Consider the following 26883-nt stretch of genomic DNA (forward strand, 5'->3'; position numbering starts at 1 on the left):
CGAGCGGGCCGGGCCGGCGGCCGCGGCGGGGCTATGATGCGCCCGCTGCGGGGCTCCGCACCCCCGTGTGTCCCCCAGGCAGGTCCGGCCCGCGGCTGAGAACTCCCCACCGGCGGTGAGTGCGGGCGGGCGGCGGGGCGCGGCCCGGCGGGCTCGGAGAGCCTCGGAGGCCCGCTCCGGGCGGGACGCGGCGGGGCGGCGCCGCGGGGGCCCCGGCGCCGGGGCAGGCGGGGCCGGAGCCGGCGGGGCAGGGAGGGCCCGGGCCGGTGGCTGCGCGCCCGCGGCGGGGCCTGGCCCTCGGCCCGGCGGCGGGCGGCGCGTTCCCGCCGTCGTGCACGGGTCGCGGCGCTGGCCGGGCGGGTTCCCCGCAGAAGTTCTGCTTGGCCGCCTTTGAGGTCCCGTTGGCCCCGTCCTTGCAGTTCCGGGGGGAGGGACAAGGCCCGTAATTTTCTGAGCCTCTTCCCGCATCCGTGCTCTCTTCCGTTCCTCAGTGCTGTTTTCCCACCTCGCGCTGGGAGTGCTTTATCCCTTCGGAAGCCGGGCAGAGAGCTGTCTGCTCCGTGTGCTGCAGGCAGTCAGGTGGAGTGCAGTAACCCCACCGGAGAGCCTCGCTCCGTGGATGCCCTTAGGATCAGCCGTTCAAAAGCTTGCCTTCTGAGGTGGTAGGCATCTTATGGTGCTTAGGAAAACGCTTGTTGTTCCGTTTCTTGTGCCGATGGAGGATCTTGTTCCATTGCAACCTGCTGGCACTGAGCAGACCTAATGACTTTTCCTCCCCCTTTTCAGGTATGGCCTCACAGCTGCAGGTGTTCTCCCCTCCGTCAGTATCCTCGAGTGCCTTCTGCAGTGCCAAGAAGCTGAAAGTGGAGCCCTCTGTCTGGGATGTTTCAGGACAGAGCAGTAGCGACAAGTATTATACCCACAGCAAAAACCTCCCAGCGGCTCAAGGGCAAGCAAGCTCCTCTCATCAGGTAGCCAACTTCAGCATCCCTGCTTACGATCAGAACCTCCTTCTCCCTGCTCCCTCAGTTGAGCACATTGTGGTTACAGCAGCCGACAGCACAGGCAGCAGTGCAACGGCATCCTTCCAGAACAGCCAAACCCTAACGCATAGGAGCAACGTTTCTTTACTGGAACCGTACCAAAAATGTGGATTAAAAAGGAAAAGTGAAGAGGTTGACAGCAACGGTAGTGTGCAGATAATTGAGGAACATCCACCTCTCATGCTGCAAAACAGACCTGCGGTGGGTGCTGCGGCCACGACCACCACGGTAACCACCAAAAGCAGCAGTTCCAGTGGTGAAGGGGATTATCAGCTGGTCCAGCATGAGATCTTGTGCTCTATGACAAACAGCTACGAGGTCCTGGAGTTCCTGGGCCGAGGGACGTTTGGGCAGGTGGCGAAATGCTGGAAACGTAGCACGAAGGAGATTGTAGCTATCAAAATCCTGAAGAACCATCCTTCCTATGCTAGGCAGGGCCAGATAGAGGTGAGCATCCTCTCTCGCCTGAGCAGTGAGAATGCTGACGAATATAACTTTGTTCGCTCCTACGAGTGCTTTCAACACAAGAATCATACATGCCTTGTATTTGAGATGCTAGAACAGAACTTATATGATTTCTTAAAGCAAAATAAGTTCAGTCCGTTGCCCCTGAAATACATCCGGCCAATTCTGCAGCAAGTGGCTACTGCCTTGATGAAGTTGAAGAGCCTGGGTTTGATACATGCCGATTTGAAACCAGAAAACATCATGTTGGTGGATCCTGCGCGCCAGCCCTACAGAGTGAAAGTGATAGACTTCGGTTCAGCCAGCCACGTGTCTAAAGCAGTGTGCTCCACTTACTTGCAGTCGCGCTATTACAGGTAAGTACTGACATGATGCTCACTTTCGTACGCTGCGCAAGCAAAGAAAAGCTGATCCTAATGGGGTGCTAGGGGTTTGCTTCTACAAATACTTAGCTCTTCTGCCATGACGTCTGCTCCCAGTTGAGGGGGGAGGAGGAAGTGAGCAGCCTGTCCACTGTTCTGCATGTTTCCTGGAGATAGCTTCTGAAACTCGTATCTAAATAAGCAGAGCTTCTGCTTTGCAAGTGTGACATAATATGTGGTCCAGTACCTTCCTCTTACCCCAGATTAGTGCAGTATGTTGATTTTACCTTGTCACTAGTTTGTGACAATGTGTGAAGTAGCAAACTGGGGAAGCAGTATGGTACTAGTGAGTAGTGCATTTTGGATTATTTGCTGTGGTCTGAAAGTATTCCGTTAACAATGATAATTTAGAAGGGAGAGAAGTCAAAGGGATGCCAGTTTCTTTTTATCCTGTTTCTTCTGGTTCCATCTTTTGTCTGAACCCACTTCATGAGCACATGACTTCCTGTATCAACCCTTGGGAAGTCACGCTTTCATGAGACCTGTAGCTCTTTTAAAATAGTGATGAGAGAGATCTCTGCTTCCCTTAGCAAGATGTAGAAATGGCTTCTACCCTACTCCAGTCTAAGAATTAAGAATAAACTATGGACAAAAATGTTAAAACTCAGAAACTGTGTAGCTAAAGCAAGCTGTGTGCTTTTTCTCCCAATTATTCCTCCAGCTTGGTTCTGTTTATAGTCTGTATTTCAATATAAGTAGCAGGAGGCTTCAACAAATGGGTACAGAAAGAACTTCTAGCATCAAAAGGACATGAAAAAGTCTGTGCTGTGTTGTCAGGGTTGCTTTCAGTGGAATGTGAGCTCACTTGATGCAAAACGTAACTAGTATCTAGTCCTTCCAGCTGGGACCAGACGAAGGACTCGAGACACTCCACCCCACCCTGTGTCTCTGCCCTGTTTGATGTCTTTCCCGTCCTCCTAGCTTCAGTTTAAAGCTGGGGCATGTTGTAGGCTTGTTCTGTTTGTTCCTCATACTCCCTGTATCCTTGCCCCCTTTGTTTTGTTTTTTGTTTTTTACTCCCTGTAACACAGAGTACTAGCTTTCTGTGCCATTTCTTTCATGTGATGTAGACTTTTCTCAATCCATTCCTCATTGTGTTCACTCTTCTTGCTGGCACTGTTCTTTACAATTCTAAACTAGATTGTTATTTTTTGTAAAGCAGTTTTCTTCTGTGCATCATAGCTCTGTTAAAATGCTCACTGTCTAAAATGCATTATTAATGTTGTTGTTGCTGCATGGAGAGAGGTGACTGCTGATCAAGAGTGTGCTTTATCTGACTCGCAGCACGTGTGAGCAGAGCAGTTTGGGGAGGCACATAGTGCTTTCTAGTCTCTGATGTTGCAAAACCCAGACTTGGCCGAGGCAAAAGCAGCAGGGGATCATAAGTGTCTTCAAGGGGAAGGAAGCTGTGTGCTTCATCTTTGTGTGCAGCACTGAACTCTGAGCCACTTCTGCCTCCCTGACGCGGGGTGACTGACGCTGCCAGAAGGGCAAATAACGTGAGATTAGATGGTGTTTAAGACTCTGCTTGACTGAAGTTAAGAATGCTGTGATGGGGAAATCTAGAATTTAGTGATATGTAATTAGTTTAATGGTGATAATTACTAAAATCCATAATCTAGGAACTTACGGAGATGGTGCAGAAACCAGCTTGTTGTGGGAGAACTGGATTGCTTTAACCATATTCACAGTAAATTAGTGTTCGGATGAGTTCCAAGTTGGAAATTTTTTCGATGCTGTGTTTAATAAAACAGTATGGCCCAATTCTTCATTTGGTTCTCTGCCATCTATTAAAAATAAATTTCTCATTCTGTATTCACTTTTTTTGTTTTTAATACCTGTTACTGGCACTTGCATAACCTCTGTCTCCTGTAGAGACATCCAAACCAGCCAAACTCAGTACTGTAAGGTGATTTTTCTGATATATATGCCCTGAAGGAAATACCTTCCTTTATTAATTATGCTCAGTGTTGCTGGAGGTCATCTTGTCCGACAGCCCTGCTCACTCCAGGTTCTGATTGTACTGCTGGCAGTTGGACAGCTTGCGTCAGTCTCTATGGCGCTGCTGGAGCCATGCGTCCAGTCGGGATGTAGTAATGGGTTTGTCAGGACAAGTGTGTGAAGGCTGAGGCAGGTTCCCTCTCTCCACAGGCATTGCTGCCGCCTCTGCAGTGTAACCCCGGTCAAGACGGGCAGTTTTACTGCTGTGGCATGGTTGACTGAAAGTGTGAAGGATTCTCGTGCCCATGAAGGTTTCTTTGGCTCTGAAGCCAGGCATGGACCAGGAGTAGACGTAACTCTGTCAGTCGTGCTTCTATGCAGCGACTAGTTACTGTGGCAGTCGTGAGATCTATTAGCAGCAATTCCTGACCTGAAAACCAGAGTATTTGCTTGTAACATCAGGTGTGGAAGGGTATGGATGCTTTTGTTCTCCTGGGGAGGACAAACAATAGAAGGAAGCAGACAGCTTGCAAAAATGAAAAATCCCTGGGAAGACTGATCTCCCTGCTGTTCAGAGAGTGAGGTTTACTCGTGTCTGATGTTGTATGTCAGTACAGCCATCGTGTGAGTCTTGCTCAGATCCCTGCCTCCTGACGTCTCATGTGGGTCAGTGTAGAGGCACCTAGCAAACTGAAGGTACCGAGCTGAAGGAGTGAACGATCTGGACTGTGAGAAGGTGGCAGGGAGTGTTGAGGGAGCTTGCAGAGTGCAGTAGTATCTGTTTCTTACCTCTGCTTTGGGCTACACGACCTACTTCTGTCCCACTCATGTTGGCCTAGGAAGCAGCAGTGCGTGCTGCCAAATCTAACTCCCTGCTTGCTCATCCATCTCCGAGTAGTGATCATGTTATTCCGTGCGTTGCTAGTTGCAGTTGTACAAGCTTCATATTACCATCGTTCTTCACAAAGGGGAGGGCTGAGGACCCATGCTTAAACATGGTGTGTTTTGAAATGCTAAAAGTAAGTCTTGGATTTTTCCGCTACTGCTGTGAATCCTCTCTCTTCTGAGAGTGCCTAAGCATATTTGCCAACTTTGGAAGTCAGAGTTTGGCAAGCTTGTATGAAGAGAAAGAATGTTGTTGATTTGTATTTCAGAGAGCTTCAGATGGTAAAATCACTGTAATCTCTGACAGACCAGCTATGAAAGTGACCTCTGCCTGTTGTCCTGTCTCAACTCACATCTCATAAGGCCACTAATTATAGTGGTGTAAAAGGAGATGAGAGAGATTCTGATTTACCAACTCTGTCCTGCAACCAAAATGAAATCAGGTGGCTTGTGAGAAGTAAATTTATGAAGTTTCAGGGAATAAAATGCGTAGAGTTCAACTTGCTGTCATTTTGGTATTGAGGCTTCAGAATGGCGAAGTCTGTTCCGGTGTGTAGTTAAAGACTAACAAACTATCACATCCAGCCTTTGTTGCCAGTCATCTCTCTTTCCTTTGGAATTGGTGGGATATTTTAATGCACTTGGGAAGGATTAGCATGCTTTATTTATTCCACAAGCCACTTATATTTTAGTTTGTTTGCCAGTCTAAAGCAAGGAAGCTTACGCATGCAGGGTTCTTTATATGACAGGTTTGGGTCCTATCTGAATGAGAAATTCCTGCGTAAGTAGGATAATCAAGAGGATCAATACAGTTTGTTGATGATGACAAGTAGACTAATGGCACGTGGGGTTCTGAAAATCCTGTGTGAATGACTGCTTCATACTTGCTCTGCTTACAAAGACCAAAGTACTGCGGAAGTGGATTCCTCTTCTTTGCACCTGTTAGCCTATAGAAAGTTGGATCTATTCTAGCATAGTTCTTTAAAATATAAATGCTTAGCAGGACATTCTACATTCAAATATCAGATACTTATCATATTTGCGTAATCGTTTTATATTTTTACATTTGTGAAACCATTCCAAAGTTGACTGCTGCCGAGGATAGACAAACACGAAGGTAGACACAGATCAGTGTCAAGTAGAACGAGTGTCAGAATGTCCTAGCTTAAATAATCTATTATTCTGATTACTGAAGCTATTTCATGGCTCTGCTTTTGGGGCTCCGACATGGTAGAAGAACCTCCTTGCTGTAAAGCTGAACGGTGGAGAATAGGTATGACCTCACTGCAGCAAACAGCTGGTTTAGCTATCTGTGTTTTTTGATAAATCTTGTGCTTTCTCAGGAGCACTGTGACTGGGCAACTGGGATGAGTGCATTTGTTTTGGAGACTGGCTAATGGTAATTGTGTAGTCACATAAACCAAAAGCTGTGTCTGTGTCGCCATGGCACAAAGGGTGATTAATTGGAGAGTCACGTATTGCCATGTACAAACAGTTGGGAGGTACATTCAGGCTGGACAGTTGAGGAGGGTGAGTGTCAGATCTATTAACACCTGTGCATTATGCAAGCCCTGTTTTTTAGAATTCTGTAGAAGGATCAGAACTGGTTTCAGAGCCTTTTTTAACAACAGAAATATCCACACTGTAACACAGGAAATGTCACGCAAGCCCTACGGCATGCTATCCAAGTCAAGACCAGAAAATAGATAGCCTGGAGTTGAGGACTTTTCTGTCTTCCTTTGTGTTTGTGTTAGTTATGCATGAAGATCATCACGGTTTTCATGTTTCCTGTCCTTTCCAGGGTAAATTCCCACACCAGCTCACATGGTTTTTGAAGCATTTGGGTTTTATACTGTATGCAAATGTATGACCAGAATTTTGCCTGACAGAACGGCATCGGTTTGTTTCAGAACTTTGTGTAGGTGAAGATTTGTACTAAAGCATCCTTTTGTGTCGTGAGTCAGTTCCAGATGGAAATCTCCCTGAAATTCCAGCCTGTTGCAGAAGCAAACCATTCTTGCAGTTTTGAGTTTTTTTATCACCTTCTTGTGAAGGCTAGGCCAGACAGGTAAATTTTGCATTAGGTGTGGTTCAGTGCACAGAAACCTGTAACACGACCTTGCAAAGCAATCGCTATCTCCAGCTATGTTCTCTCTGTCCCTTTTAAACTCAAAACTCTCCAGACAGAGAAACCGAGCAGCTCTCTGAAGAGCTCCTTTTTCTGGCTCTGCAGATGCTCTTCTTTTCCCCATGAAAACAGGTAGCCTTCTGCAGCTGGTTACCTGGGATCATGAGACCTCCTTCTGAAAAAAATCTGAGCACTGTTTGCCAGAACTTTTCTTCACAGTTCTGATAGGGTAGGCTGTGTGCTGTGTCAGGGACACCTCACACCATGCATACTGTCAGGAATAATTAAACTGGTTACTGGGGGTGTAACTTCGTGTCACAGTTGCGTAAAGGCCACCTAGGAGTTGGAGGGCATCATGGCAATAAAATGCATCCAGCCATGCCACTAAGTGATAAAAAGGTTGGGATCTGTTAGGCCACTTGAGGAAGCATGTTCTGCTTTAAAGTGAACCACTGAGTTTCACACAGATACGCTTGTGCTTGGAGGAGAGGAGGAGGGGATGTCCAGAGCAATTTGTAGGAAGGAACCGCATGCTTTCAGAGTGAAAGATTTTACTTTACTTTTTTTTTTTTTTTTTTTTTAATTTCAACAGAGCGCCTGAAATCATACTGGGTCTACCGTTCTGTGAAGCTATTGACATGTGGTCACTGGGCTGTGTTATAGCGGAGCTGTTCCTAGGCTGGCCTCTGTATCCAGGAGCATCTGAGTATGATCAGGTGAGAGTGCGGGGCCCGTGTGGGGATGTTCAAATGAAACCACAATGATCTGCGTTCAGACCCTCTGAACCCAGTGTATCCTGTGTCAATTTTAATCTAGTACGAATCGCTGTTGTCTGCCATCTTAAGTTCATTTTCCTTCTGTGATATTCCCATTGCCTCTGTGTCTCTGGTGTACAGGAGAGCATGGAGTTCTGTGTGCTTTCACTTGAGCTGAATGTACTTGTCCAGTATATAGAGTCAATTTACAGTTAACCCCCTGGCTTCCAAACCCAAAAACTGTTGAAATACCTTCCTGTCAAAATAGAAGTGAGGTGTGTGTCCTGACTTGAAATGTCCTCTATGATTTCACCATGAGGGCAGTTTTTCCGTGTGGAGACAGAGCAAGCCTATCATTCCTCTCCTGTTAATACCTACAGCAGCCCTCATTTTTAATGCAAATTTGTGGGCCCCAAGCTGTCTCTGAAATAGAAGGGCAGGAGTCTTAAAAGGCATCTTGAACTCATTAGTTCTTTCCATGGATAATTAGCATTATTACCTGGGCTGGTTGGTTGCCTATAAAAGGACAAAAAGTCTATAGGAGAAGTCTTTTGAGGGTAACTTTTCCACTGTGTTTTTTATGGTGGTATCTTGCTACAGTGCTTGGCATAATTTTTCTTATGTGATAAAATACATGAAAACTTACCAGGTCTGAAAACTTACTTGTGTTACATCTTCCCGGCACTGTAAATTTCCAGAGGAAACACAGTGATACCTTAATGAGCAGAATGAGTTAGAAAATAACTGAGGTACAGCATGGTGGTTTCCTTGCACACTAAGTTTTGTGTAATTCTGAGAACCTTATCTAGTCATGTAGGTGAGTGGGGAGGAGGTGCTTTTTCCATTGCCTAGTAGACAGGGTTTTGAAGTTCTTTGTGAGGCAGCATGAGGTGTGACTTCATGTGGTTGATTTTGGTATCTGAATTGCCCTTGAAAACTAGAGATGGCTTGCTTTCAAGTTTTCTGAGATTCTGCAGCAGCGAGTAAAAGCTCAGGCAGAACTTGTGAGAGGACCTCTTCCGGAATGAGTTAATGGGTTGGGATGGGATTTACAATTGTTTTTTAAAGACCCTTTGGCTGTAAAGCAAGAGTTATGTCTGGTAAAAATAGCAGAACTCTTAACTGGACTATTGTGTAGGTACAAAAAATACTCACCTGCAGACACTTCAGATCCACACTGTCAATAAATTCATGTGGATCACAAGCTATAACGGTGAGTTAAGTGTCCCATGGTGTTCGGCTGTTTTGGTACAGTGGAATAGCAGGACTTGTGCAAATAATAAATGAAACATACTAAAAGATCTATAACTGATAATTCAAACAAAGCCTAGTTACCTTAACACTGAGTTTCCAATCTTCATTTTATAAATCAGACTTACCAATTTTTTTTTCTTAAACTTTTAAATAGATTCCTTTGAGGGGAGAGTCATGACAAAGGCAGCGTCACGTTTCTCACTGTACGTCTTGAGAGCAAATAGCATTAGCAATTGAGCAACATCTGGAATATTTCAAAAAGCTTGTTATTGTGTTTTTTCATAACTTGCTATTTTCTTTCCTTTTGAGCATACCTTTTTATTTGTTAGCTCTCTGCCAGTGTCTTATTGATACCGTGACAAGTATTCAGGTGCATTTTCCAAAATTCTGAGCCATTTTTTTGTGACGTGAAGTATTTTAAATGTTTCTGACGATGTAAGAATGTGATTGTGTTAAGAAGTTTGGTCTTGCTTCCTTGCGCAGTAGTTTTCCCCTGGCATTGTTCTCAAATCATGTACCTAGAGTATATAGACTCATGGAACGGTTTGGGCTGGAAGGGATCTTTAAAGGCTGCCCGGCCCAGCCCCTGCAGCGAGCAGGGACAGCACCCAGCAGAGCAGGGTGTGCAGAGCCCCGTCCAGCCCGGCCGGGGATGGGTCCAGGGACAGGGCATTCCCCACGTCTCTGGGCAGCCTGGGCTGGGGTCTCACCACCCTCAGCGTAAAAAATGTCTTCCTTGCATCCAGTCTAAATCTACCCTCTTTTAGTTAAAGACCATCACCTCTTGTCCTGTCGCTACAGGCCTTGCTAAAAAGCCCATCCCCATCTCTCTCATAAGGCCCTTTTAAATACTGAAAGGCCTCAGTAAGATCTTCCCGCAGCCTTCTCCTCCCCAGGCTGACCAGCCCCAGCTCTCCCAGCCTTCCCTCCCAGCAGAGGGGTTCCAGCCCTCTGATCACTGCTGAGACCTCCTCTGGCCCCGCTCCCACAGCTCCAGGTCTGTCCTGTGCTGAGGGCTCCAGAGCTGGACACAGGACTCCTGGGGGGTCTCAGCAGAGCGGGGCAGAGGGGCAGAATCCCCTTGCTTGACCTGTGGCCACGTCACAGCAATGTTGCTTGGATACTTAGGCCTTTAATTATACACACATACATCATAACTTCTGTGGTATTTTTCTCTCAAGCTGTGTACTTCATACATTGCTGATATTAAAGACTATTGGTGTTACTTTATCCATGTCTCAAAAGCTTACATTCTGCTCACATACGCTTGGACAAAAAAATATTTCCATAAAATAAGAACAATGTGTTTAAAACCTAAAATTTCTGCAGATAATGTACTGAAAAAGTGAAGTGTCCTTATAAATCCCTGATATAGTTCTTTTGATTTTGCAGTTTCAGTTATCTGGACCTTCTTTATTTACAGGTTGTTTCCTATTCGCTGTGAACAAACCTGGCTGATAATTACTCCGTTAGCTAAAAGTTCTTTATATTTGGAGCACTCATTCTTCTAATTTTCTTTTCCTAGATTCGTTATATTTCACAAACTCAAGGCCTTCCAGCAGAGTATCTTCTCAGTGCGGGAACGAAAACAAGCAGGTTTTTTAACAGAGATCCAAATTTGGGATATCCACTGTGGAGGTTAAAGGTTTGTCTGTCTTTGTAATTCCCAGTTTTGTTTTGTTCATTGAGGACTTGATATAAATTCACACTTAGTTTTAGTGTGCTGTGAAAACATTCTGAGTGACGATTGGATCTGAAATGCTGTTCAGATATAGATGATCTGTGTATTTCATTTCAGAAACTGTACAGACCTTCTGGTACTCATCTACAGTAGCAGCTGTGCATGATAGTACCGGCACAGAGTGGGTGTTAAAGTAATTGAGATAATGGGTACTTATTATGGCCTACTCAGTCTTGGTGAAGTATACCATCTTGTTGTCATCTCCTGACAATACAAAGAGTAAAATAGGGAGTATTTCATCATGGTCTTTGTTAGTTTAACAGAAATCTATTTGTGTGTTGGCAGAGGACGGGAAAGAATCAGATGTATGCTCGATTTGCCTTTAAAGCTGAGCAGCAAAAGGAAGGGAATTTTGCCTTTCTTCTTTGTAAAAAAGGGATTTAAAATACTTATAGCCTCTTTGCTTCCTACATCAGAAATCGTCAGTTCTGGCTAATGCACTACCTAAAGAAGCCTTGAAATGAAGTCATCCTGTTGTTAATTCAGCTTTGCAATGAATGATCTTTCCAGCTGAGGAAATGAGAACCCATGGCTGTTTTGGTTTGGCCTACTGGCATGCAATTTGTCTGAAAACAGGCAAAAGATCACTTGGCTCGGCTCTTTTCTTGCTACTTTATCAATATGTGATATCTCAGTTTATATTAACAAATGCTTTCTTTTATAGACCCCAGAAGAACATGAGTTGGAGACAGGAATAAAATCAAAAGAAGCTCGGAAATATATATTCAACTGTTTGGATGATATGGCGCAGGTGTGTGGAGATCTTGTAACACACAGAAAACAGTCATATTAATTACATACATTATTGGGATCTCTAAAAATGAGGCTCCTGTGCTGGAGCAGTCCTCTTCCACAGGCTGTTGAGAACACTGACGTAGGTTTGCCGTGGTGCCAATTTGCATCAGAAATCGCTGTGTTAAAGACTATCAAAATGTTAATTATGAAACTGTTAGAAATTTCTTGGTGTTTTTTCTTAGGCCTTGATCCGGTAGATGCAAGAAGTGTGCTTAGCCTGTTATCGCTAGAGTAGTCAAGCACTAGGAAAGCTAAGCCCCTCCAGATGTGTTTGTAGGATTAGGCCTCTTATTTGACTTTGGAAATGTTGACAGGAACTAGAGATGATTCTATTTTTCCACTCTGTTTTCAGAGGTAAAATGAAGGAATATCTGAGTGTTTTTAATATCATGAGGCCTGAATCTTAAATATGTTGGTCTCAATTTTCTGTTGCTTTTGTAGCTGTTATCATCACTTTATACGTGTGGAGAATGTAAAATGTTGCCATTCTGATTTGCTAGCCCCTTACAGCCCCACACAAAAATGAGTATATTGCCAAGCAGTGGAGAGTGAAACCTGGTTGATATCTATTTAACAGACCAACTTCATGTTGAGATGAGAATTCCATGTGTAAGCTTGATTGCCTTTTATAGAAAGAGCAAGGGAAAGGTTGTGTTAGTGCTGTAGGACCTAAAATTAAGCAGGCTAAGAGACAGAAATGCTTAATAAATATTTTTGCATGTTTTGAAATTACTGAATTGTTAGGTAGCAGTTAATGTGATGTTTGTGTAAACTACTCTCCTTCTGTCTTCAAGGTGAATATGTCTACAGACTTAGAAGGGACTGACATGTTGGCAGAGAAGGCTGACCGAAGGGAATATATTGATTTGTTGAAGAAAATGCTAACAATTGATGCAGATAAGAGAATTACTCCACTGAAGACTTTGAACCATCCATTTGTTACAATGACACATCTACTGGATTTCCCACACAGTAATCAGTAGGCTTCCTTAGATTTCTTCTTTTGTATCAGGAGGACTAATTGGAAACACAGAGTAGCGCTTTTCTGCTTTCTGTCAATGTTGTTTTCTGCAGTTTCTGGCTGATCTGAAATTAGCAATGGCATGTATAAGGAATGGCATGTTCATAAGCTTCCTTTTTGGTGTTTTAGGACATTCTTTGTTAGTTTCAAAAAAAAAAAAAAGAAAAAAAGAAAAAACCCTGGACATAAAGGCATGTGCATAAAGTTGGGAAACTGTCATGTCTCTGTTGTACTGTTTTTACATATCTGATATTTTCCTTCTGTCATTCTGTTTCAGTGTGAAATCTTGCTTTCAGAATATGGAGATCTGCAAGCGAAGAGTTAATATGTATGATACAGTGAATCAGATTAAGAGCCCATTCACAACTCACGTTGCTCCTAATACAAGCACAAATCTGACAATGAGCTTTAACAACCAGCTCAATACAGTACACAATCAGGTATAGCATCTTTTAGCTGATTTATACTAATCGAAGAAATGGAGTAGTCTAATTTTGTGCCTTCGCTCCAAATCCTGTTCTGCAAAATAGTATATTTAAATTGCTCTCCAGAATTTGTAGTCTTGTCTTGAAATTTAATTTTCTGAAGCTCAGGCAGTCTCTTTACTTCACCTAATCATATTTACCTGTCAGTTCCAGCAGTGTAAGAAAGCTGGTGCAATTCATGTTTTTTCTCCGATGTTGTCTTATGCCTTTTTACCTGAAACTTTTTCCTGGTGCTTCCTTTGTAGTATAATGCTGATGGTTCCTGTTGTTTGTTTTATAGCAAGCATGAGTAATAAATCTGATTTTTTTTTTTTTTTTTTCCTCCCCCCTAGGCCAGTGTATTGGCTTCCAATTCTACTGCTGCTGCTACTCTTTCGCTGGCAAACTCGGATGTCTCACTGCTAAACTATCAGTCTGCTTTGTATCCATCATCTGCAGCACCGGTTGCAGGAGTGGCCCAGCAGAGTGTTTCCTTGCAGCCTGGAACCACGCAGATCTGCACGCAGACTGACCCATTCCAGCAGACGTTCATAGTTTGTCCCCCTGCTTTTCAAAGTAAGCAGAAGAAAACTTTGTATGATACTGTGGTTTCAGTTAGGTAGAAATGAGAGGTTGTAATTTGCAGTAAATTGAGAAGGTACAGAAGACCACTCTGTGCATGTCACACAGTGCTCTTGAATGAGATCTAAGCGCAGAATCAGGTCAGACATGTGTAGACATTGTGGTTCTCTTCCAGGTCATGCTTGAACAGGTGACAGTATCTTGCCTGCCTAGGTTGCAGTATTCAGCTGGTTGCTCAACCAGTTTTTCCCCTGAAACTGAACACGACAGCATTCCACAGAAAGCAGTGAGCAGAGGAGCCAGACCTATCTGAAAATAAGAAATTGGCGTGCTGTGTTTTGTATGTCAGGAGGGAATATCTGGTCTTTGAGTTTCAGTTCACAAGCATTGATGCAGCTGTGTAGTTTGCTAGCAATAAATTGTCAAGTGAGGGTAGCACGAGCATAGCTCTATTAATCCTGAAAGTTCTATTTATGCTTATATCTGGATTGTGTTAGTATGGAGTGTTATATATGAAATGGGAACTGATAGTGTAAGGTTTAAACTTTTAACCTAGTCTCAAGCAACATTGAGTTAGATGTCTGTGTTATCTGTGTTTCTGGATACAAGACAATGGACTTCAACAGAGCCAAGCTTCTGAGGACTGGTTGTCCATCATTGCCCTTTGGCATACCGGGACTGCAGAAGTATTTACTTCATCTGGTGTTTTATTAGTATACTTTTGTCAAAGGGAACAGCTTTTCTTTCTCTTCATCTGACCCTGTCTTCTGCCCTTACCTGGTAGGAATTTGATTTTTGGAAAGAAACTGGGAAAAAAAAAAAAAAAAAAGTAGCTTAGCAGTGATGTATTCTTGTCCTCCGCAGCTGGACTTCAGGCAACTACAAAGCATTCTGGGTTCCCAGTAAGGATGGAGAACGCTGTCCCAATTGTACCACAAGCACCTGCAGCACAGCCACTGCAGATCCAGTCTGGAGTTCTCACACAGGTAAAAAACAAACAAAAAAACCCCAACCACAAACACAAAAACCTCCAAAACCAAAAAACCCAACGTAGAGTTAACTGCAATTCCTACCACCATCCAGGAGAACCCGACTGCCCCTCTGGTGCTGGGGTGTATGCAGGGGTCTTCAGAGCGCTCTGAAAGGTTAAATGCAGATCGCTTCTAAGACAGTGTTTTCTTGGTTTGTTTTGTTGTTCTGGAATATTTAAAGTCTAAACTATTTCATGTCATGTGCCTCCCTGGTTTTAGGAGTTTTGTTTAATAATGGGAATACATAAGTAGTTTTCAGCTGCTAAAAACAGGCTGTATTTTTTCATGGGTGTACACTGTCTTATAGGTAGTGGTTTATGTTTTTGCCTACACTTTAAAAATGTGGCAGCAAATCAGTAAACAGAAGTGGCAGCACAGATTACTCATGTTAAAATTTTGTATTTAAATAAAAAAAATTATTTCTGAATCCTTCTCACTTAGTTACATTGTTACTGTGATGTATAGCGATGACATATCTATTTCTGTTGTTTGCAGTTTAAACAATATGTGATAGCAAAATTCACAAATAGTTCTAAAAATATTTTGAACATTAGTAGTATGTTGTAAATTAAAACATTTTTTATTTTCAAAAAATAATGCTTTAATATATAGCGAGTGCCCAGTGATTCACAGGTTTTATTCACGGAAAAGTTGTCATTGCCTTTATAATTAAGTGCACTTTTTTTATTTGCATGGATTTAGTTTCTGCTGACATTAACACATACTTTATTAGTTTTACTCTCCAGGCAGAATATTGTACTTATTGACCTACTTGTAGAGGAGTAATTTTTAGATTGTCCAGTCCAAATAATTTTGGTGGTGTTCTGTGATCTCTCGTTTGTCTAGCGTAATTACACAGGTAACAGTATCCGAAAAGCAGAATACACATGAAGGAGGCCCACCTGAATCCGAACCCTGCTTTTCCTGAGAGTGCAAACTGCACGCTGAGAATCTAATTTTAATTAGACATTTGATGGACTAGTATGTGTCTTGGTAGTTTCATCACAGATAGCTTTGCTCTTCCGTGATACAAAAGACCTACCGTGCCTTCTGTTAAATCCCTTAGCTTATCTTTTTCCAAGAGTACTGTATGTGAATTTGGAGGTACGATAGTAAACGCTGTGTCCTGCTAGGGGTGCAGTTTGTGTTATGGTTAGCGCAGCGCATGTAGTGTAACTTGCTCTCTGAGACCCAGTAAAGTATCAATAGCTGAACACTATCTCATTTTTTCTTTAACTGTGTCGTTGGAGAGATCCTGTTCCCAAATGCCCTGTTGCTTGTGTTCCCCTCAGGGACATGTAATTGCTTAGAGGAGCATGCCCGGAGGGTCTGGGTATTGGTTTCACTGCATCCATTACAATTCTGGAGCCTGCTCAAGCACCATAGAATGCCAGTGAGGTGAAACCTTTTCTGGCCCTGTTGCTGAACCCACTTATCCTGCCTCAGTACGTGTGTTTCACTCACTGCCTGATCTACATTTCAGGGAAGCTGTACACCACTAATGGTAGCAACTCTTCATCCTCAAGTAGCCACCATCACGCCGCAGTATGCGGTCCCCTTTACTCTGAACTGCGCAGCCGGCCGGCCAGCGCTAGTAGAACAGACGGCTGCAGTACTGGTAATTGCCTCCCTTGATTGTGTTCACTAACTGAGTTTTTGTTTTAACTTAGACTTGCAGAGGGCATGGAAGCATGTGCCATCTTGTGGCTGTGTTCTTGCTACATCTTAATGTCTTGTTGTTTTCCTCCCCAACATTGCTGAAGCACTGTCTGACTCTGATGTTTAGTGTGGCTCTGTAAAGAATCCAGATGCATTGACTATTACTTTTTAGTAGCCTAGTATCATAAAGCTCTTCTAAGCTATACTGTAGAAGAGTTGTAATTGTTCTTGTTCTTCGCTTACTATCCTATCTTTGCCTTTTGATTGTTAAATACAAAGGTATCAGTCTTTAGCTTGACTCTGCTACAGGTACCTGGATGGCCAGAATTTGAACTACTTGGCAAGTTAGCGACATATATTTTTGTCTTCAACACCTGTAGAGCTGCTTTGCACGTAGAAATGTTTCAGGTCATTAAGCACAGGCTAAAATCTCTAATGACAGAAAATTCTTTAATGTATTGCTTTAGCAGTCAATTTCTCTTAACCTCTGTTAACATTGACAATAATTTTCTGGCCTTTTGTTATTTATAGCCAGTCACAGGTAGTTTGCTTCATCCAGATAAAGATGCCATTCTTCACAGACACTTTCAGTTCATATGTATTTCTTGGTTGAAATTAAAGGTGAGCTCTAGTATCCAAAATGGCAATAGCTAGCTTTGAGGCTATTTGGAACATTTTTTAAGAAGGATGGGGGAAGGGAATAAACACACCTTTAAGAAGTGTATGTTTTCAAAATTATCCTTTTTTGTCTTCATTTGGCACCTGCATCAGAACAACTTTGCAAGTGCCACAAAGACGTCATTGTAAAACTCCAGAATCAGATCAGTGAAGCTTATGAAAACATCGCAGTGCACTTAAGTGCTGGTATCCTCACATGTCTTTCAAAGCACATTCCATTACGTGAACCATGTTGTTTCTTGTGGCTTTAAAGTGATAGTTTGACTGTCATTTTCTTCCAAGAGGCAGACCTCTGTTGAAGTGGAATTTGCTTGAGTCATACCTGTACTGAAATTAAAACCCACTCTGCTGAGTTCTTCTGAAGCAAGTTAACAGCTCCCTGTTCCTGAGGATGGAAAGGCAGGATAGTGGGGTTCTCATGGGTCACAGCTCTGAGCTAGACAGACCCAGGGATGTATCCCCTTTCTTCCTCCTGAATTTTGATTGCTGAAAGGCTGCAATCTAGGCTCTGAAAACGGCAAGAGGTGACTGTAGCAGAGCTTGGGACACAAGTGAGTTGTTAGTGATGTTTTCAAAAGTGTGTTTGGGCTTTCGATTCAAGAGGCAAATTCTGTTCTCCTGCATGTGTGCAGTGGACTTGACGTTCAACTCCCCTGTACAGCAGTGGAGATCAGAGCCAGCTGTCTCCAGACCGTGAGCCTGGATTCAGAGTTTCTCTGGAGGACATGTTATTTCTGTTTGGATTCTGGGAGCCTTTGGCGTGAAGTTGCTCACCTTTAGTGCTTCCGACACTTCTCCCTTGCTGCTTCCCCTGAGTTTGCATTAGCCATTTGCTAAGCTTTGCATATTTTTGTCCTTCCTCTGTCAAAACAGTTCGTCGCTTGGAAGGCCCGATTTCTGCCTCTTATTGGGAATTTATATCTTGCTGTATTAAACTCTCTGCTTTGTCTTGTGCAGGTGTTGGCTTTTGGAAAGACGCATGGTGTGACTTTTAACATATTTCTCTTTTTTTTTTTTTTTTTTTTTTAATATTATTCCGCTTATGTTGGCAGAGGTTTTAGCAGTTCTCTGCTTTGAAGCCTTCTTGTTTGGAACTGGTATTTATAATAAGTGGATCTGTTACTTGCAGAAATATTTTATTTAAAATAGCAGGTGTTTATGGTTTTGCAGTTTAAACTGCAAGAGAGAGAGCCATATATTTTGAAAATAGAAATATTGTACTGCCAAATTTGTTTTGGGTTTTGTTTGGGCTTTTTCCCAGAAAAATGCATTTTGTCATTTTAGACAGGAACTTTAATAATATTAATGAATTGAAAATATCTTCATGTATCTCCCTTGTAACTAAACGTTTCTCTCGGCGTGGCTTTTCGTAAATACTTTAGTTGATTTGGGCTGAATTTCTGTGATAACAACACTGTCTCAGCTCTCTCGATGCGATTCCTGTAAGACAGAAAAACTGAAAGTGCCTAACTGGCTTCATATTTTGGAATCCTGCATCAGAGCAGTGTGCATAAACTTACATGCAGATACAGTCCTGAACACTTACGCTGCATCTGGCAGTACAATATCTGGCTGTATTCTGCAGTACACTATTAACACTCTTTTCCCCAGGTGACATCTGTGATACAAAAGGTTAGCAAAGTGTCAGGGGAAGCTTGTTTCTCTGGTTTTCTTGTTCTGTTACTGTACTGAGACCTTTTGAGAAAGTGCAATGATGTGCCATTATCTCTGCAAGCTAACAATCTACATGAGTGCATTTATTGCTTGGAACAAATCTCTCTCTCACTCTCCACCTGTAGGAACTGAAATCTAGTGAACCTGTGTATCTGTTTGTTGTTTTGCAGCAGGCCTGGCCGGGGGGAACCCAGCAGATACTGCTTCCTTCCACCTGGCAGCAGCTCCCAGGGGTTGCTTTGCACAACTCTGTTCAGCCAGCAGCTGTGATTCCGGAGACGATCGGCGGCAGCCAGCAATTAGCTGACTGGAGGTAGGGATTGCACAGGGTCCAACACTGACAAATGGAAATATGTGCCATTGCAGTGGCACCTGTGGTGTCTGTGCCTGCTATGCACAGAATTTTTCCCTTCCCTTAGAATCGTGGAGGGGCTTGGTGCAGCTTGTGGTTCCTGCAGTGTAGTCATGGGATTTGGGTCTTTTTCTTTTTTTTTTCTGCCCCAGGAATGCACATTCCCATGGAAGTCAGTATAGCACTCTCATGCAACAGCCGTCACTACTGACCAACCACGTGACATTAGCTACAGCGCAGCCTCTGAATGTTGGAGTTGCTCATGTTGTTAGGCAGCAGCAAAGCAGCAATGTTCCAGCAAAGAAGAACAAGCAGCCAGCACCAAGCGCAGCCAAGTAAGGCTTCCTTTCCCAGTCTTAGAAAGGCTGGGGGTATGTTTGTGGAGGTTGCCTTTATGGTGTGAAAAACTGGTCTTCTGATCACAGAGGCATTGTCTGTGTAACTTTTTTATGTGCTATAGATGCTTTTAAAGATGTCTTGGAAAAAGTCTCTGTACTGTGGCCACTGATATAAGTGATACTAATTGTGGTGAGAGTGCAAGGAACATGGCTGGCCAGGTGCTTTACTGTACAGGTCAGAGGGGAGTTCACACATTCAGGGTGTTTTGGTGACAGAACTGACATCTGTCAAACAAGGGACGGCAGGTTTCTGGCAGTGTTCAGATGGATGAGTTCTGTTTGGAGCATCACTGAGTGCATTGGTCCCTACTGGGGTACATTCTGAGGCCCTCTCCTGTATTGGTGTCTGCCCCAAGGTTCTCTGTATATTTCAAGATATTTCTTCTTCTGTGTGTGCTCCAGCCTGCTGGAGCCTGGCTGTTCTTAACACTGGTGCTGGTTTGTTCCAGCCTGCTGACACGTAGCTGAATACTGCTTTGGTTTTCCTTCAGGCCCAGCTCGACTCTAGAGACTGTGCCCCCCCAAGTTTACTCACTCATTGGGAGCAGTCCTCTGCGCTCCACCTCCTCCTCTTCCAACGTGCTCATCCCAGTGCAGGAGCAGCACCAGCCCATTGTGATCCCTGACACTCCAAGCCCACCTGTCAGTGTCATCACCATTCGCAGCGACACTGATGAGGAAGAGGACAGCAAATACAAACCTGCCAGGTAGGAAGTTCATTTAGGCAGCCAGTACTGATTTGTCCTGAGCTCAGCTCCAGCATCAAGTGGAGAACACTGCATGCAAACCCCTGGCTAGGCTGCATAAGACAGAAAATTCTGCATCGTGTCTGCTCTGTTGTTTGTGTCTCTGTCAAAATTTCCTCTGACAAGGAGGGAGGGTGTGAGATCCCGGAGGGAGATCTCTTGTATCTTCTGGGAAAAGCTGGAATGTTTCCCCTTTTATTTTTTTTTTTTTTATTTTTTTTTCTTCTTCCCCCTGCAGTTTGGGTATGAAGCAGAGGTCCAATGTCATCAGCTACGTTACTGTTAATGACTCCCCTGATTCCGACTCCTCCCTGAACAGCCCCTATGCCACAGACCCGCTTTCCTCTCTCAGGAGTACAGGTGGTGCCCTGGAGCTGCCGAGCAGAGCAGCAGCTGACAGCTCCAGCTCTCGGACTATCATTGTGCCGCCACTGAAAACACAGCTCAATGACTGCATTGTAGCTACCCAAGCTTCAGGTAGGTACGCTCTCATAGGTTACTGCGCTCAGTAGTTTTTGCCAAGGCTCAGATGCTGTCTTATCCCTGGGAGCTTTGTCCTCACAGTTTGGGCCTATCTGCATCGGGTCATCGGGTCTTCAGCATCGGGTTTCACAGCTACTGTTCTGAGAGTGCAAGCCTTGGTCTGTTTTCAGTTTCATTGATAGATTTACCTTTCATATATGTTTGGTTGCATTTAGAAAGATCTGTAAAAATTCGCAATGATTTCCTGTACAATCAGATTTTAAATCATAATTGAAGAAAAGGCTCTGTTACGGAAATAGTCCCTGTGCATTCTTTGCTTACCTAAGCTGGTTATCACAGTGCATGGTGTGTGAGAGGGAAGAATGGATTAAGCTTTTGAAATCTTTCAGGCATCCTGAGTAGCACCAGTAAGACCAAGCCAGTGGCCTCTGTGAGTGGGCAGTCATCAGGATGCTGTATAACACCTACCGGGTACCGCTCACACCGCGTGGTGACAAATGGTGTGCAGCCTCTCAATCTCAGCCAGGTAAGCACTGTGTGACCTTTTCCAACCTTTGAACATGAAACACTACTGTATGGCAGGGCAGGGTAAACTGTAGGGAGTACTGGCAAAGTTTCTCAAGGCAAAGAATTTGTTCCTGTGCCAGAGGGCAGGAGAAGGAAGCGTGGTTGTGTCCATATGCTTTGTTTGTGCTCCGAGTCCCACCTGTCTTGCAGTGAGCCATTCTTGCCACTTGAGTGGGAGAGCGACACCAGGATCCAGCTGTTGAGTTAAAGTAGCACTGAAGGCACTCAACAGTGCCAGGAGATTCTTTTGTTCTTTATCTTCCTTCTCTAGATCTCTCAAAGGCCCGACCAGGAGGTTAAGGCTGGACCTTGTCTCTCAGACTAACAATTAGCACCTGACTTCCTGTGAAACTTTCAGAGATTGGTTTCACTTCAATTTGTGTCACTACTCTGAATCTTTGAGTCAAGCTGCAGTAGCCTTTCAGAAGAGAGGAAGTGTTACACCTCCAGCTCGTTTCTGTTGTGGGGACAAGACAGGCTTTGTTGTGCTAAAATGGGGCAGCCCTGCTGCCGCTCTCACTGAGGTGAAGAACAGATGTGTGAAAGGAGTTCAAGGGCTGGGTCAGTCTTAGGGCCTGCCTGCACTTGTACTGCATGTACTGTGGTACCCCAGGTGTGGCGGTTTGATCCCATTGTAGAGGAAAGTGTAACCTTTGTCTGAGTGGAACTGCAGTAACCCTCCTCAAACTTACGTGAGGATTTCAGAGCTGGGAAGGGAGGATCTGCAGAAGTGTCGTTCCTGCAGCTATAATGGAGGTGTTGATCAGGAGGCTCCAGCAGACCTGACCCTTCCTTGTTCCCCTCCTGCCCACCACCCTTTTCCCTGAGGATAGCCACTAACCTTATTTACTTCTTCTCCCTGCAGAACCAGCAAACAACAGTGCTGGCCTCACAGGAGAGAAGTGGAAATGCTGTCCCACGTAGGCAGCAAGCTTATGTGGCACCCCTCACGTCAACTATTTCTCAGGCTCCCTACACGTTTCAGCACAGCAGCCCAGTGCACCCCCACTTGGCAGCAGCAACGGCAAATGCCCACCTGTCCAGCCAGCCACACATGTACACTTATGCTCCAACCACTGCTGCGACGCTGGGCTCCACCACCTCCATTGCCCACCTCTTCTCCCCTCAGGGCTCTTCGCGGCACACCACGTACGCTGCCCACCCTAGCACACTCGTCCACCAGGTCCCTGTGAGTGTTGGTCCGAGTCTGCTGACTTCTGCAAATGTTCCGCCTGCCCAGTACCAACACCAGTTTGCTCCCCAGTCCTATATTGGTGCTTCCAGAGGATCTGCTATTTACACTGGATATCCGCTGAGCCCTACAAAGATCAACCAGTACTCCTACTTGTAGTTCCTGGTAAAGCACTGTCCTGCAATAGGCCTGAGAGATTGGAGAGGGATTTCAGGTGAACCTTTACCTGGTAATGACTGCCTGGTTTGTGTTTCCCCCTGGTCTGGTTGTATGTTGTTCAAAAATGTCTCTAGTGAGTTCAGTCACTAACTGAGCAGCATGCTTTGTCACCAGTACAAGGGTCACTAATTAAGTTTTAAAAATTTTACTTACTTTTTATAGATGCTTTTAAAAAGTTCATGGTCACATTTATTTAAATTTTTTCTGTTGTGCTAATCAAAAGAGGAAAGAAAATCAGTGTCTTGGAAGACAGATCCTGATGACTTTTTAAACTTGTATAACTTAAACAGACTAGCAGATTATATTTTAGCAGCTTGCACAAATCCATGTTGCCACTAAAAATGTAAGACACGTTTATCTCATTATGTTGCTGGGGCAGTTTTAAAATCAAGTTTAATATTTTAGCATTTGTTGTCTAATTCACTTTTTCTCTAAAAAGTTGCTGGTTCTGCAAAAGCCATTACATCTCCGTGTATGTTACTGTCAAAGTTTTCTGTTTACTTCTCTGCGTAAGGACAGGTAGAGGTACTAGCAACATTATATGTTCCGGAGTCGGTGTAAACCCTGAAATGTTTTGTTTTCTTGAAAATTTTCTGTCTCCATAACACAGCTGAATTTTTATTGCATTCTTTGCAGAATTCTTCTCAGTTTTTCAAACTGTATTGAAGATCTTACTGTGTAACAGAACTCAGCAGCTTTGTCAGGATGCTGTAGTCTTCAGTTGAGAATGAATAGTGCAGCATTGCTCTAAAATGTGGTTTCTGTGACTTAATAGATGCTGGCCCTATAATGGAGCTGGATTCCTTCATAGAAGCACAGGGCTTTTCTTTGTTCTGTTTTTCTTAATATTTTTCCTCACATGACTCATTTAGGAGGGAGTTGAATTTGAAATACAATGAATTGTAACATCACTGTATTGATGTGTACAGCTTTTTATATTCCTGTGAGCGTATCCTCCTGGATATGTCAACAGCTACTTTAAAGCGCTCTTAAGACTTGTATACAGTACATGCATGTAGGAATCGCAAAAAAAAAAAGAGAAAGAAAAAGAAAAAAGGAAAAAAAAATCCAGATTTTAAAGTTTATTACTGAATTTAAACTATTTTAGAAGTTTTGTATTGGTGGTGTTTTAATATTTTACATAAAATGAAATATGTACATATTGATTAGAAAAATATAACAAGCAAAACTTCCTGCTAACCCCAAATGTTCTGTCTTTGTAATCAAAATGTGTAGTGATTATACTTGAACTCTGTACTTAGTGTTTGTCTGATTCTTAAACGTTCCTGGGGATGGAGTTGGTGTATCCTTTGTATTTAAACCAAAATGAATTGATTCATGTTGGAATGTATGTGATATAATGCAATGGTTAGAGCTCATCACTGTAGCACTGAGAGAGGAGTAGAGCTTCATGAGAGGAAAGGATACCTTCTGATTTGTTTTGCACAGGTATGTGTGATGAAGAGTTGTTTGGTGTGTCCCCTTATTGTAGTGCCTTAAATGATGATGTAGTGTGACTAGAGTTTACAGTGAGCTTGCCTTATGAGGGACCAGCAAGCCCCCGTCGAATTGAAGCAATTCACTAAGCTTATCACAGCAAGAACAGCAGTATGTCACGTAGGTGCGTTGTTCTCAGTTTTAATGCTATCATAAAAAGCTGCATTTTTGTTTGGAGTGAAGCGATGTTTCCTTAAAGCTTTTCCTTGAAATGGCACATGTACTGTTAGATGTCTGTCAGTGCATTTCGAATAAGGTAGTGCTGGGAATGCATTGGAATGTTTAGTCTAATATTGCAGAAGTGATTAAATACGTGCAATCACTTTTTATTAGATTAGTATGGCGTTACCTTCCCCCACGTTAATAGCAGACATTTCTTGTAAAATATTGCTAGCTTGGTGACAGAATATTTATACCAAAGAGAGCCTGCTGTAAAGCACATAATACCATTAAAAAGTTCTGTAATGCTACTGCTAATGTGGAGTTGTTGGGAAGGTTTGTCAGCTGTAGCCCTAGTTAGTGTTTAGAGGAAATACTCATTTTGGATAATCAGTGCAGTTCTTAAACTACACTTTGTTTTCTTGGGTCCCTTGTACTAGGAATTATTTCTTCAGTATGTAGACGAAGTATCGTGTGCAAATGGATGATAAACTGGCTCGAGCGGTTGTATTACTGCAGCAATAAGAGGTTTTGGCAACCTTGAATCCCAGTTTATGTTCCGTCCCAGTGGGAAAGAGGCCCGTTCTGTGACCGGTATATGACAAGAAGTGCAAAAGTCATTTCTGAAATTCCACATTATTGGTAGAAGAAAGTCTGGACTGACCTGAAATTGATGAACTGCTAAAGGTACGGCATCTTTCGATAGAGGGATCAAGGACTTTGGAACTGGACGGTAGCATTAGCAATGTTGTTCTTCATTGTATTTTTAGTCAGAGCACTTCTGCAAGTGTGCAGATAAGCAACCGATCTTGCGATGCCACGTCACTGGTGTAAATGATGCTATTTGTCGCCGTAGGCACTTTCTTACTTTATTACATTGCTTGTGTTCAGTACTTGCCTTGAGATACCTCTTGGGTACAGAGTTGTGCCTTTCCATTGAAGGGCAAAACAAGCTCCGATTCCTGTGTTTCAGGAAAACGTTATTCCCTGTTTCACAAATAGTAAAGTGTTTTCCATGAAGTCCCAACAGGAAAAAAAGACCTCTAGCAAAATCTGCTAATACTTTTGAGAACTTGCCTGCTCCCCCCCAGCAGATTAAAATGACCATTTCTTTAGAGTCTCTGATAAGTAATTAAACCCAATCAAATATATTCCCAAAGCATGGTGTTGTCTCTTCCACTGTCCAAGTTTCCAAAAGAGCTGGAACGAGGAGGACGAGGTGGAAATGACACCGGTAAAATGAAACCTACTCCATTTAAAACAAGTTGTCGATTACCCTGAAATTCCTCTGTGATACACAGCATAAACCAAGCAAACAGAAAACCCTGCCCCAGCAGGGCCTGGTTTTCATGCTGGCACTGGTCTGGCCGCAGTATCTGTTGCCCAAGTGAAGTATATTGTAGTCTGCTCTAAGGGGAAACATCCCTTCCTCCCATCCATATCCAGCCTTCAAATTAGGTTAAAGAATGGATCTCCTCACTGTCAGAGCCGCTACACATATTTTGTAATGAAATGTGCTATCTCTGGATAGAAATGGGAGTCCTTTAATTTTTCAAAAACTACTTTGGGATTCGGTTTTTGAGCACGTGGTAAGCATGGTCCCATCTAGACTCTTTTGTGTGATTCTTCTGCTGTTAGATCAGTTGTTCCTGTTACCTGACCTGTATTTGCAGCTGTGATAGCCACCGCAGAGGCAACTTCTGAGGCTTTCCGGCTTAGCACCTAGTTGATGGGATGCAGTAATTTACCTCTGACTCAGCAATTTCTTTTAGTACATGAAACTAGATTGCTTCTAAATGACAGGATTGGCACAGCCCTGCTTTCTTTTTTATTTAAACTTCTGAATGGTGCCGCATGTCCACATGGTTGTTTGTTGCTAAACTTTATATAATGTGTGATTTCAGATTCAGCTTGAAATATATCTATTTCACTACATGTAGCAGTACATTATATGTAATGTTAGTATTTCTGCTTGAATCCTTGATATTGCAATGGAATTCCTACTTTATTAAATGTATTTGATATGCTAGTTACTGTGTAAAATTTAACTTTCTTTTATGGTTGTGCTCTTCCTTTTTACAAGCCGCTAGATACAGGTAGTTTCTGACAATTACTGATCTATGTTTGTATTGCTGATGTACTTAGGGGGTATGTAAAAATCATTTTAACAAAAGAAATAGATATTTAAAAATTTAATACTAACTATATGGGAAAAGGGTCCATTGTGAAAACATAGTTTATCTTTGGATTCAATGTTTGTCTTTGGTTTTACAAAGTAGCTTGTATTTTAAGTATTTTCTACATAATATGGTAAAAATGTAGAACAATTGCAATGCATCAATAAAAAGGGTTAATTTTCTGTACTCCATTCATTTGGTCCCTTGCTCCATTGCAGGGGACGGGGATGGGGTTGTGGCGTGCGGGGATGAAACGCGCGCGCTGGCTGCGGAGGGGCAGCGTGCGGTGCCGGGCCGGGCTCTGCCAGGGTGCGGGGTCCCGCCGCGTCAGGACTCTCCAAAGCCTTCCTTCCCCTCCGCTTGCTCTGCGGCGATGAGGGCGGCTGAGCCGCTGAGCAGCCGCCTGCCTGCGCTGAGCCGGTGGCAGAGCCGCTCGCTCCCACGGAGCCCGCCCAGCGGCCAAGCGCGGGGCCTTCGGCCTTCCCGGGGCCGCGGCGGACGGCCCGGGGCGGGGCGGCGCCGGGGGCCGCCGGTGAAGGAGCGCCCTTCCCGCCC

At 43.7% G+C, this 26883-nt stretch overlaps 1 protein-coding gene across 2 annotated transcripts; it reads left to right on the forward strand.

The window, feature by feature from the left end:
• HIPK1 (homeodomain interacting protein kinase 1) lies at nt 1-26519 on the forward strand. Of its 2 annotated transcripts, none has more exons than XM_075443165.1 (16): nt 1-115; nt 787-1864; nt 7477-7600; nt 10419-10538; nt 11299-11385; nt 12224-12408; nt 12728-12890; nt 13268-13490; nt 14361-14482; nt 16011-16145; nt 18709-18851; nt 19043-19225; nt 19780-19995; nt 20273-20511; nt 20907-21043; nt 21950-26519. In XM_075443165.1, exons 2-16 carry the CDS (start codon nt 789-791, stop codon nt 22433-22435), a joined length of 3639 nt encoding a protein of 1212 aa, XP_075299280.1. In that variant the 5' UTR covers nt 1-115; nt 787-788; the 3' UTR covers nt 22436-26519. The 2 variants fall into 2 exon arrangements, with proteins under 2 accessions (XP_075299280.1, XP_075299281.1); XM_075443166.1 differs by having other exon boundaries at nt 18712-18851.
• The last annotated feature ends 364 nt before the right edge of the window (nt 26520-26883 follow it).

The sequence above is a fragment of the Opisthocomus hoazin genome, chromosome 25 (genome assembly GCF_030867145.1).
Source record: "Opisthocomus hoazin isolate bOpiHoa1 chromosome 25, bOpiHoa1.hap1, whole genome shotgun sequence".
NCBI classification, from domain to species: domain Eukaryota; kingdom Metazoa; phylum Chordata; class Aves; order Opisthocomiformes; family Opisthocomidae; genus Opisthocomus; species Opisthocomus hoazin.

Bases quoted from the DNA above. Each gene is read 5' to 3' on its own strand.
- HIPK1 (XM_075443165.1), top strand. From the start codon at position 789: ATGGCCTCACAGCTGCAGGTGTTCTCCCCTCCGTCAGTATCCTCGAGT. The intron at 11,386-12,223 runs GTGTGTGGAGAT...TCTGTCTTCAAG, and splicing joins GTTTGGATGATATGGCGCAG to GTGAATATGTCTACAGACTT. The intron at 19,996-20,272 runs GTAGGAAGTTCA...TTCCCCCTGCAG, and splicing joins AGCAAATACAAACCTGCCAG to TTTGGGTATGAAGCAGAGGT.